Raw genomic sequence first — 12,806 nt, 5'->3', positions numbered from 1 at the left:
ACTATAAGTTCCCAACATCAATTCCCAATGACTCACTACCTTGGTTGGAAAGATAATGGTAGAAGTGACGTAGATGGCACCGTTAAACTCAAAACTTGCATGTTCAGAGATTCTAAAATTAACCTTTTTATGTCTACAATCTATGGAGGCATAGTTTTGTATCAGCCAATCCATTCGTATTGATGTCAAATTTATTCATGGGAATCAAATGTAATAATGACTTGAACACTTTGTATTGATGACACAAATACACATTAATAAAGGAGTGTGTTTACCCAGAATCTATCGGTGTATTTGTTATTAAAAAATAATTATTGTTACCAACTCTAGTTGCTCTTGAACCTCATGGAGATTTATGGTTTATACTTAGGCACAAGCTATTAGGTTCCCTTGCGTCTTGGCTACTTTTTTCCTCATCTTGGTTCCTCAAATACTCTTACCATTCATCTACTGCTCCTTATTGGCGAGTCATCACCCTAGTGTCAGCATTAGAAGCTCCTCAGAATGGGAATGGCCAAAACCTTTCACTAGTTGCTTTACTTAGTGTCGATGAAACATTATCCAAAGTGATACTTCCTAGACTTGGAGTTGACCGTCCAACCAGTTGGCTCCATTTTGGTGAACCGTGATGTCGGTAGTCTCGGCTGCCAGCCATCTTCTTATTCCCATTGTGTTGTGCTTGGGCCTTCATTTGCTTGTTTTACATGAGTGGTGCCCTCTCTACTACATCTCCATAATCTTTGATGAATAATGACACAAGTATTGGTTAGACGGATCTCAAAGTCCCATTTGGAAAAGATGACAACGTTGCTACTCTATCATCGCCATCTCTGACACAGCGAGCAAGCTTCATGAACCTCCTTTCGTACTTAAGAAAATCATGTCTTGCTCGACTAGTTGGCTCAATTGGTCTACTATGAAGTCTTTCACTGAAGGCATACTATATTTATTGCCCAATGCAATGGCAAACTCCTCCCATGAAATGGCAACACTTGATTTGTCCTATACATTGATATGTCATCAGGTGTTCGATCAATGGTTGACATCTTTCGTTATAATGTGTCCTCGGTTTCCTAATGATTTGTACTTCTCGAGAACTAAAAAATCTCATTTTGTTGAACAACTATAACTAAACATCATGGGCTTGTACCGGATCTCAAATTCATAACCCAACAAGTTGGAAAGCCATCGCTGATGCTGCTTTGTCACCATACTCTGTGCTAATAGGAACTTCAAACTCCTCTAGTCGGTCTTGACTATGAAGTGTCATTCCAACAGATAAGGTCATCACTTTTGTATTGTCAATACTATGTCCATTAGCTCTCTTTCATACACCAATATCAGCCTGGCTAAAATAAGCTATGGGTCTCTGACTTTGCATGAGGATTACCGCCAACCCATAGCCTGATGCATCAGTCTCCACTACAAATGATTGATTGAAATCTGGTAGTGCTAACACAGGGACACTCGTTATGTCTTTTTTCAGCTGCTCAAATTCTTGGGTGGCTGCATGCCCCCAATCGAAAGTGTCCTTTAGTTGCTCTGTTATTGGCCATACTATAGAGCCATACCTTGTCACAAACTTCTTGTAGTATCTTGTGAGTTCCAATAACCCCCTCAACTCTTTCAAGGTCTTAGGTAAGGGCCATTCCAACATAGCCTTTATTTTAGAAAAATCTGCAGCTACTATTGATTTGGACACCACATCTCCTAAATACTCCACCCTCTGCTATTTAAAGGAACACTTCTTCAAATTGGCATACAATTGATGTTCCATTAATGTCACTAACACTACTCTCAATTGCTCTACATGTTATCCCTTTAACTGACTATACACCAAGATGTCATTGAAGAAAACCAAAATACACTTGAGGAGGTAGGGCTGGAATACCTTGTTCGTCAGCGATTGGAAGATAGCTGGGGCATTGGTAAGCCCAAAAGGCATCACTAAGAACTTGTAGTGGCCTTCTTGAGTCCTGAAAGCCATCTTGTGGATATCTGCATGTTGCATTCTGATCTGATGGTGTCCTTATTTCAGATCAATCTTGGAGAATATCACAGCTCTATATAACTCATTTAGGAAGGTTTCCTAAATTATGTTTATGTTGATTAGGAAGGTTCTATTTATTTAGAAAGGTTTCCTAAATTATGTTTATGCTAATTAGAAAGGTTCTAATTATGTTATTGTGTTTTAGGTAGGGCTGCAAATGAACCGAGCCGAGCCGAGTATGTGAGTGTTCATGTTTGTGTTCATTTAATATCAGCTTGTTCAAGTTTGGTTCATGTTTGTTCGAGCTTTATTGTTTGTGTTCATGTTTGGTTCATTTAAATTTATGAGTGTTCATGTTCGGTTCAGGTTAAGTTCATGTTCGTTCGTTTAGTGCTTATCGAGCTTGTTCGCGAACATGGTTGTTTCTGCTTTGTTTAACTTTCTGGGGTGGTGTTGGAATTGCACTGCTGGGTGGGGCTGCATTTTAGTTTGCTTGTTGCGAGTGTTTCGTTTTCCTAGTGGGTTTACTATTCAGTGGATTGGTCTGTTGATGAAGACTGGGTTGGAGTTGATGATAACTGGTAAGTTTTTTGTTTCTACTGTTATTTTTCCTTTAGTGTTCTTTGTGATTTTTTTGCAGGTTTGCTTCCACCTTGAGGGAGTTTTTGGCTTGAAAGCTTGGGCTGATTGGATCTATTTTGAGCTTTCTCATTTTTGGGCACCTTTTTTGTGCCGCTTTAGAATGTTTCTAGGTCTTAATGTTTTTGGCGTAGATGGGGATCTTCGGCCCTTAGGTTTTTATTTCTTTTTGAGTGTTTGTAGCTCTTTGAGCATTAGCGGGCTGAAAATCTCCTTAAGGACTTGTAATTTTGACTTTAATCGACGCGTAGGCCCTTCCGTGGGTTTAACTTTAAAAAAAAAAAATCTAGATTCAACACTTTCAATGCTATGTTATTCTCCTTTTGCTTCTCACCTTCATCAATATGCCTTTGAGTCACTCATTGCTCGTAAGTAATTAGTGATCCAAAAAGATTGTTAATTGAATAAACATTTAAATCATTAAACTCTATAATAATAGTTATTTTTGCATCATAAGCAGCAACAACAACAACAACAACAGCATCAAGTCTTTATCCCACTATGTGGGGTCGGCTACATGAATCCTTTTTCTCCATTGTGTCCTATTAAAAGTCAAATTCTCGTTTAAATCTAATAAAGAAAGGTCATTCCTAATATTTTCTAACCAGGTCTTTTTAGGTCTACCCCTACCTTTCTTAATATAAGTCAAATCTAATACCTCTACTCTCTTAACTGGGTCGTCGGAAGGCCGCCTTTTTATGTGACCAAACCATCTAAGGCGACTTTCTCTAATCTTATCTTCTATTGGAGCTACTCCAACCTTTTCACGTATATGCTCATTTCGTATCTTATCTCTAAGGGTAAAGCCACTCATCCACCTGAGCATCCTCATCTCTGTCACACTTAACTTAGTATTATGCTTCTCTTTTAATGGCCAACATTCGGCACCATAAAGCATTGCAGGCCTCACTACCATCTTATAGAATTTTCCCTTAAGTTTGAGGGGTACATTTCTATCACATAACAAGCCCGATGCATTCCTCCACTTCAACCATCCAACTTGAATTCTGCTGATAATATCCCTATCTATTTCACCATCACTCTGAACAATAGATTCAAGATATCTAAAACGTGTACTCTTATTAATGATTTGATCGCCCAAAGTCGCAATCCCCTCAATAGGTCTATTACTACTAAAATTATACTCCATATATTATGTTTTAGATCTACTCAAGCGAAAACCTTTAGACTCTAAGGTTGACCTCCATAATTCAAGTTTACCTTCAACTCCCTCTCTAGTCTTATCAACAAGAAGAATATCATCAGCAAAAAGCATACACCAAGGTACATCCTCTTGCAAATGTCTAGGGAGAACATCCATGACTAAAGCAAAAAGATATGGGCTTAAGGCTGATCCTTGATGTAACCCAACCGAAATAGGGAAATACTTGGTCAATCCACCTTGTGTTTGAACAGAGTAATAGCTCCTGCATACATATCTTTAATGATTTGAATATAAGCATTATTGACTCCTTTCTTTTCAAGAACTCTCCATAGCACTTCTCTTGGAACTTTATCATATGCTTTTTCTAAATCAATAAATATCATATGTAGATCCTCCATATTTTCTCTATATTTCTCCATCAAACCTCTTAATAAATGTATGGCTTCCATAGTCGACTTACCCGGCATGAATCCAAATTGATTTTGAGAAACATTAGTATCACGCCGCAACCTATGCTCTATAATTCGCTCCCATAGTTTTAAAGTATGACACATTAACTTAATACCTCTATAATTCGCACAATCTTGTGCATCACCTTTATTCTTAAAAATGAGAATTAACACACTCATTCTCCACTCATCTGGCATCTTCTTAGTCTTCAAAATAGTATTAAAAAGTTTAGTAAGCCATGAAATTCCTTCATCTCCTAAGCATTTCCACACCTCTATTGGAATATCATCAGGTCCAACAACTTTTCCACCCTTCATTTTCTTTAAAGCCTCTCTAACTTCAGTTTTACTAATACGCCGATAAAAACATAAATCTTTATTTTCATTTAGGGTGCTAAGGTCACTATAGCCTTAATTAATTTCCTCTCTTATTTAAATTTAAATTAGGAAATTCCTTTCCTAATTAATCCCCTCCTAACATAAGTAATTAGATACTTGTTGAACCCCACCAAATCAACTGCTAGGGCTGGTGCCTCTGCATCCGTATCATACTAATAACAAATTCAATAATTCATCACCATGGATTTTTCAAATAAAAAGTTGCATAAGAATCATCATGATACTTATTAATATTATGATAACCATCTTAGTGTCTCTCATAAAATTGAGGAAAGTGCCCGCCCCCCACATTTTAATGCAAGATCTCAATACTTTTGCAGGCTTGTTTGGTGAGTTGGACATTTCTTCAATTGGTTTGAAGTTGTGGATCTCCGAAAGGATGCTGCTGGCGGGGGTCAAAATGCAAAGGGTATGACCGCACTATCCCATAGGACAAAATGATCATAGATATTTGCACTTTACACAAGCAGGCCATGAGAGAGTAGATAGAGTTATACATATGATTATCCATAGAGAATAGTGGCTTTCGCATACACATCTCGATGGATAATAATATGCATAACTTGATAGTTAGGAGATTTCCCCAATCCAATACATCAACTCGAATGTGATTTATTTAATGTGGGTGTCAGTTTCTCATGGGTGCAAGCCCTTGTGGCCCTTGTGGTTAATTACAACCTAAGCCTTAGCCTTGAAAAACTCTCAATTATGGATGTATTATTCTCTTATTGTTATTAGGTCCCAAGTCCTGGATGAGAAAAGTAGAGGGTTGTGTTAGGTAGTCGACATCTAGCATAAAACTTATCGAATAATCATGACATAAATCTTTTAAAATTTGTGTTAATGTTAGGACGTCCCCTGGAATGTTTTATGGTGTTGAATGTTGGCCATTAAAAGAGAAGCATAATACTAAGTTAAGGCTTCGTTTGATTCGATTTATGCTTATATAAAAAGGAGTTTTAGAAAAGTAGGTTGAGAAAAAGCTGTTAAATAAAATGAAGTTTCAATAATAAGATATGTTTGAGTAATATTTTTAAAAGTGCTTATTAATACTTGAAAGCATATTTAAATTATTTGTTTAGGAGTTCAACAAATAAGGCATGCTTTGAGGTGCGTGGTGACTAGGTTAGTTTTGAAATTTTGTTTCCAAAACTCTGTTCTGTGACGAAAAAGCAGATACAAAACAAATTTTGTAACCGCCAAAAAAACAACGTTTACTAAAAAGTAATTATGAATAAGTTTTGATTCCAAACAAATAACACTAACTGATTTTGACGTATTAAAACAGAGAACGGAGGAAATACGCCTAATCAAACGAGGCCTAAGTGTGGTAGAGATGAGGATGCTCAGGTGGATGAGTGGCTTTCCCCTTAGAGATAGGATACGAAATGGGCATATACGTGAAAAGGTTGGAGTAGCTCTAGTAGAAGATAATATTAGAGAGAGTCGCCTTAGATGGTTTGGTCACATAAAACGATGGCCTTCCAATGACCTGGTTAGGAGAGTAGAGGTATTAGATTTGACTTATGTTAAGAAAGGTAGATGCAGGCTTAAAAATACTTGTTTAGAAAATATTAGGAATGACCTTTCTTTATTAGATTTAAATGAGAATTTGACCTTTAATAGGATACAATAGAAAAAAAGATTCATGTAGCAGACCCCACGTAGTGAGATAAAGGTTTGATATTATTGTTGTTATTGTTAGGACGTCCCCGGAAGTGATGCGTTGTATGGCATGAATACAAAGACAAGTGTGCAAGGGCCGCTGTACTGACGCTCTGGTGAAATGTTAAATAGGCAAGATTTCCCACATCAAGGATAAATGTGGGCAAAGAAGTTAGTCTATGAAACTAAAATTAGGATAAGAACTTATAATATTGGTTCTCTTATAAGAAAATTAATGGAATTAATAGATATTATGATTTATAGAAAGATAAATATTCTGTGTATTTATGAAACTAGATGGGTTGAGGAGACGACTAAAGAAATTGATAATTTAGATTTTAAACTATAATATTCAGGTATGAGTCTTACTAGAAATGGTGTAGGTGTGATTATTAATAAGAGTTTGAACGATAATATTATAAAAATTAATAGAATTAGAGATAAAATTATAGTTTTATAGATTATTGTTGATGTTAAGATTGTTAATATTATAAATGCTTATGCTCCTCAAATAGATTTGGAGATGGGTTCAAAATTAAAATTTTGGAATGATTTTGAAAAATTAATTCAAAAGATACCTCTTAAAAATAGTTTTTATTGGAAGAGATTTAAATGAATATGTTGGTAAAGAGGTAGATGATTTTAAAAGCATCCATGGTGGCCATGTGTTTGGAACGACAAATGAAGGTGATAAGATCATATTAAATTTTTCTCTAGCTTTTGATTTTTTTAATTGCTAATATCTTATTTAAGAAAAGAGATGAGCATCTCATCACTTATAAAAATAGATAGAATAAAACTCAGATTGATTAATTTCTTATAAGAAAATTAGATTATTTAGATTATAAAGATTGTAAAATTATTTCGAGTGAAAATTTTGGTACCTAACATTGATTATTATATTTGAACTTTAAATGGAGGGGAAGAAAATAAATAATAAAGTAAAATGATATTTTAGGATTAGATGAGGGCATTTAAAGAATATTTACAAAAATATTTTTAAGAGTAAGATTTTAGATCTTAAGATTTTATCTGTGATTGAGGATGCTAATATTATGTTAGAAAAAGTGACTAGTGATATTAAAAATAGTGCAAAAGATGTGCTTGTAGTATCAAAGGAAAAAACTCCTAATAATAAAATAGGTGGTAGAATCTAAATGTGCAAGAAAAGATAAAAAATAAGAAAATTTGTTATAAAAATTGATTTAGATGTAAGAATTCTGATAATTGGAAAAGATATAAAGAGACACGTAAGAAATTTAAGAAAATAATGTACGATGTAAAGATCTTAGCTTTTAATGATTTATATAATAGATTAGATACTAAGGAGGGAGAAATATATATGTATAAGTTAGTCAAATAAAGTGATATGAGTGGTAAGGATTTAGTTCAAGTGAAGTATATTAAAGATGGAGATCAAAAAATACTTTTTTTAGAAGATGGTATTCAACAAAAGTGGATGTGATATTTTGATAAACTTTTTAATGAAGAATGTGAAAATACGATCGACTTTAGTGACCCTAGCACCCCAAATGATTTTTTTTTTGTTTTTATCGGCATATTAGTAAAACCGAAGTTAGAGAGGTTTAAAGAAAGTGAAGTGTGGAAAAGCTGTTGGACCTGATGATATTCCAATAAAGGTATGAAAATGCTTAGGAGATGAAATAATTTTTTGGCTTACTAAACTTTTTAATACTGTTTTGAAGGATAAGAAGATACCAGTTGAGTGGAGAATGAGTGTGTTAATTCTTATTTTTAAGTATAAAAGTGATGAACAAGATTGTGCAAATTATAGAGGAATTAAGTTAATGTGTCATACTTTAAAACTATGAGAGCGAGTTATGGAGCGGAGGTTGCAGCGTGATACTAATGTTTATCAAAATCAATTTGGATTCATGCCGGGTAGGTTTACTATGGAAGGCATACATTTATTGAAAAGTTTGATGGAGAAATATAGAGAGAATAAGTATGATATTTATTGATTTAGAGAAAGCTTATGATAAAGTTCCAAGAGAAGTGCTATGGAAAATTCTTGAAAAGAAAGGAGCTAATAACGCTTATATTCAAATCATTAAAGTTATGTATGTAGGAGCTATTACTTGTGTTCATACACAAGGTAGTTTGACTAAGTATTTTCCTATTTCAGTTGGATTACATCAAGGATCAGCCTTATGCCCATATCTTTTTGCTTTAGTCATGGATGTTCTCATTAGACATTTGCAAGAGGATGTACCTTGGTGTATGCTTTTTGCTGATGATATTCTTCTTGTTGATAAGATTAGAGAGGGAGTTGAAGGTAACTTGAATTATGGAGGCTAACCTTAGAGTCTAAAGATTTTTGCTTGAGTAGATCTAAAACTGAATATATGAAGTGTAATTTTAGTAATATATAAACCTATTGAGGGGATTGTGACTTTGGGCGATCAAGTCATTAATAAGTGTACACATTTTAGATATCTTAGATTTATTGTTCAGACTGATGGTGAAATAGATGGGGGTATTATCAGCAGAATTCAAGTTGGATGGTTGAAGTGGAGGAATGTATCGGGCTAGTTGTGTGTTAGAAAAGTCCCCCTCAAACTTAATGGAAAATTCTATAAGATGGTGATGAGACCTACAATTCTTTATGGTGCCGAATGTTGGCCATTAAAAGAGAAGCGTAAGTCTAAGTTACGTATTGCAGAGATGAGGATGCTCAGGTGGATGAGTGACTTTACCCTTAGAGATAGGATACGAAATGAGCATATACGTGAAAAGATTGGAGTAGCTCCAGTGGAAGATAAGATTAGAGAGAGTTGCCTTAGATGGTTTGATCATATAAAAATGTGGCCTTCGGATGACTTGGTTATGAAAGTAGAGGTATTAGATTTGACTTATGTTAAGAAAGGTAGAGGAAGACCTAAAAAGACTTGGTTAGAAAATATTATAAATGATCTTTCTTTATTAGATTTAAATGAGAATTTGACTTTTAACAGGACACAATGGAGAAAAAGGATTCAAAATATGCAAATGAATTTACCTAGCGTCATGTATGCATGAAGCAAATGCATAAAAAAAGTATTTTTATGCATTAATTTGGAAAGATAAATAGAGCTCAAGGTTTGCAATAAAGTAAGGTGGTTAAGCTCCACCCCAATATGCTTGAGTTTCTACACCAATGAAACATGTAGATTTAAATGTATTTGCTTATCATCTTCTAGCTCTAGATTTTCTTATAGAATTTTAAAAGGGAATATCCTCCAAAAGAGAGGGAATTTTTTTTTTTTGAATCCTATATGTGTATATAAGAAAATACCGTTAAATTTTTACGACTCTTGACACTTCACATTTATATTTGACGCTTTCCATATACATTTAGACCTAGGTACATTCTATATTGAATCTTTTTTATATGCATCCTAGGTATATTCTACTTTGACAGTTTCACTTGTGTAGTAATGATATGATGTATATAAATAGAGTGCACTGTGAAGCAATGTGTATAAAAAGGCATGCATGACTTCATAGTACATAAAATAAACAAACATGCCAAAGATACCGTCCAGGCGAAGGTGCCCGTATCACACCAAAACATACTAACAACATAGCCTAAGACTAGAATCAGTGATCCTAGAAAACCAATTCTAGTGTGTGTAAAATGTCGTGTGTCGTTGATATGTCCTAGGAGATTTCATGTTCAAGTTATTTAAGTTTGAGATTATATGTTGGTTATAGGCTAAGAGAGATTTCAATTTAAGTATAAGCTATAATATTTTAGAGTTTTATTAATCAAATTTTTATAGGTTTTATTTGTTTAAGTTATTTTATTTTAGGTCTTAAACAACCATGTTAATTAGTGGCTTCAAGTGTAGAAGTCACTAATCTAAGTACTAAGTCTCATAATTGTAATATTACAATTACCCTATAAAGGATATGATTGGTTGCATAGAGGCCTTGCATTTTAATTAGGTGTTTTAGTCCTTAAGAGCTTTCAATTCAATACACTTTTACCTTTTTAAAAGGAGTCAAGCACAATAGTATAAAGCTCTAATTTCTAAATATTTTTATTATTGATTTATCGGTAATTATTTATATTGAATGTTGATTTTCTTTGTTAAACAAGAACTGTGAGGTTTATTTCATCATCTTTGGGGCTAAGTTAATAGATTCATAAGTCCGGGTTACCCAACAATCACCTTGATTAATTGTGTTTGATTATTGTTTATTACTGTTCATTGGTTGGATTGATTAGTTATTGAATTATTAAGATTTTATTAAGTTTTTTTTTTTAAATTTTTAATGATTTATTTTTAGTGATTGAGTTGACTTAAAGTTTAACTTTTTGATTTACTTAGAATTTTAATGTATCTTATTTTTAATAAATATTAGCTTTATTTTAAAGTTTAAAGCCTTTGAATTTGTATTATTCGGATTTTTCTAGAATTATTTATGAATTTCTCTAATTCAGTCCAGTAATTAGTGAATTAATCAAGTGGTTTAATTAATGAATTTTACAATTTTAGTAGTTTTATTTTTAATTTTCATTTGTTTAGAATTTAGTTATGAGCATCCTGATTAACATGTATATTAAGATTTAATCTATATTAATTATGGATTAATGAAAGTCTTATATTAGTTATGTGTGCGTATGTTGACTCCACTAGTTGACAAACTAAATGATCTTCAATTGCAGTGGGATTTAAAACACAACTTCATCAGAACATATGCTTCAAACCTACTGAAATTGATTTCATCAAAGTCTTCCTAGGTTTCGCAATTAATAACCCAAGGTAAATGCAGCTATACAATTAGAGATTTAGTTCAGGAAATATAATCACTGGATTGGGTTATTAATCAACATTACGCATTCTTAATTTTGACGCTAACGAATAAAATTCTACTTGCTAGCGGGTTTGAAATTATAAGGACCTAAAGTTTGGGGGATCATAATCATATCCAAGACTTAGGGAACCTAGGGGGCAAAGCATGCATTAGACGTCATGATATACATCTATGAGAATATGCCTTTCAATTGCAAGCATTTTTTAACTATAAAGCGATAATATGATAGAGAACATCTCATTTGACAAATATAAGTTCAAGAATAATCATGTTGTAACTACCAGAATAACATACACATGTGAATCTATTATTGATTGAATTTTTATGAAAGGGCTATCACAATAACGCGAGTTACCTTCATGCTTCAAAAGAATATCAGATATGTTTAAGTATATTTCGAATAAAAAACTCAAAATATCATTATAAATATGCCATTATAGCTAAATATTGGGATACTAAACTAAAATAATAAAAGAGATAACAAACTTTTCTTAGTTCATTCACAAAAGAACAATCCACTAAAAATAGAATTTTACTATCTTACAACAATTTCTTGAAAAGCAATTTTGATGGTGAAATATACATATCTAATGACAAGGAGAATAATAGTAAATTAGAAAGAGAATTAATACTAATAGATCAAATGATAATTAACTATTAGAGATCTTATCATTTTAAACTGATCATGTAAATGAATGTGGACATAAATGAAGAGAAGTGTATAAGATTATTATTCAATAGAAGAAAGGATAATTAAAAAAAAAAAAAACAATTAAATAGATTACGATACATGTATTAGAGTGTTAAGCAATAACTAATATATAGGTATTGAATGTGGAAATATGAAAATATTAAGATGAGAATAATAAGTTTCCGAACTTCATTAGAGATTTTGTGATGAGGACATCGAAGATCAACGGCTACGATCGTGTCATTTTATATTTTATGTATTTGATTTGTTATTGTACTTTTCCCTTTCTACCCTCACTTGAGAGCTTTGTCTTATGTTTGTTCTAGGGGCAATTGTGTCTTTTATTTTCCTTTATGTATTTGGCTATTTAAGCCTTCTCCCTCCTCTTGGAGAGGGGATGATGAATATTGAAATGAAATCTTATTTTTCTTTGCTTGATCTCTAAGTGAGTTCATGGGAGGAGAGACCCAAGGTGTGGGCAATCGCAATACCCGTCAACCTTTGGAAGAGTCCAAGGTTCGCAGTTTTACGATCTCTTTGTGAGTTCGTTAGCTTACTTTTACCTTATTTTTTATTTTGTTGTCATCTCCTTTCTCCCCCACTCACTCCACCCCTTCCAACTTCCCTACCACCGGTGGCTCAACCTCCTCCACCCAATTCATCTTCTATCTCCACCACCTAAATCCCACCCACCTACCTAGTCTCAACCCGCCATCTAGCCGCCCCCCTTCCCCCTTTGCCGCCGGCCACCATCATAATTTCCCCTCATTATGATGATTTCAATCACCATAATGACTTCCTAATTTAGCTCAAGCATGAGAGGGAAAATTTGAATTCATTTGAAATTCAAATTCGAATTTCAAATTCTTTCCATATAGGGAATCATAAATTAGGAAAGTATCATTCATGAACTCAATTTTAAAATAAATCAAATTGGATTAATTAGTAGTCCCTTTTCTCAATTTGAAATTTGAAATTCAAATTTCA

At 33.4% G+C, this 12,806-nt stretch overlaps 1 protein-coding gene across 1 annotated transcript in view; it reads left to right on the top strand.

The window, feature by feature from the left end:
• LOC114580718 overlaps window positions 1–12,806 on the top strand; it is a 75,384-nt gene that overhangs the window by 4,724 nt on the left and 57,854 nt on the right. The window contains exon 2 of the mRNA XM_028699173.1: window positions 4,963–5,051. Coding sequence (XP_028555006.1) covers window positions 4,963–5,051 — 89 coding nt within the window. The remainder of the gene's footprint in view (window positions 1–4,962; window positions 5,052–12,806) is intronic.

The sequence above is a fragment of the Dendrobium catenatum genome, unplaced genomic scaffold, assembly GCF_001605985.2.
Source record: "Dendrobium catenatum unplaced genomic scaffold, ASM160598v2 fragScaff_scaffold_133, whole genome shotgun sequence".
In the NCBI taxonomy this organism is placed as follows: Eukaryota; Viridiplantae; Streptophyta; class Magnoliopsida; order Asparagales; family Orchidaceae; genus Dendrobium; species Dendrobium catenatum.
This window is presented reverse-complemented; position numbering and strand designations above follow the sequence as displayed.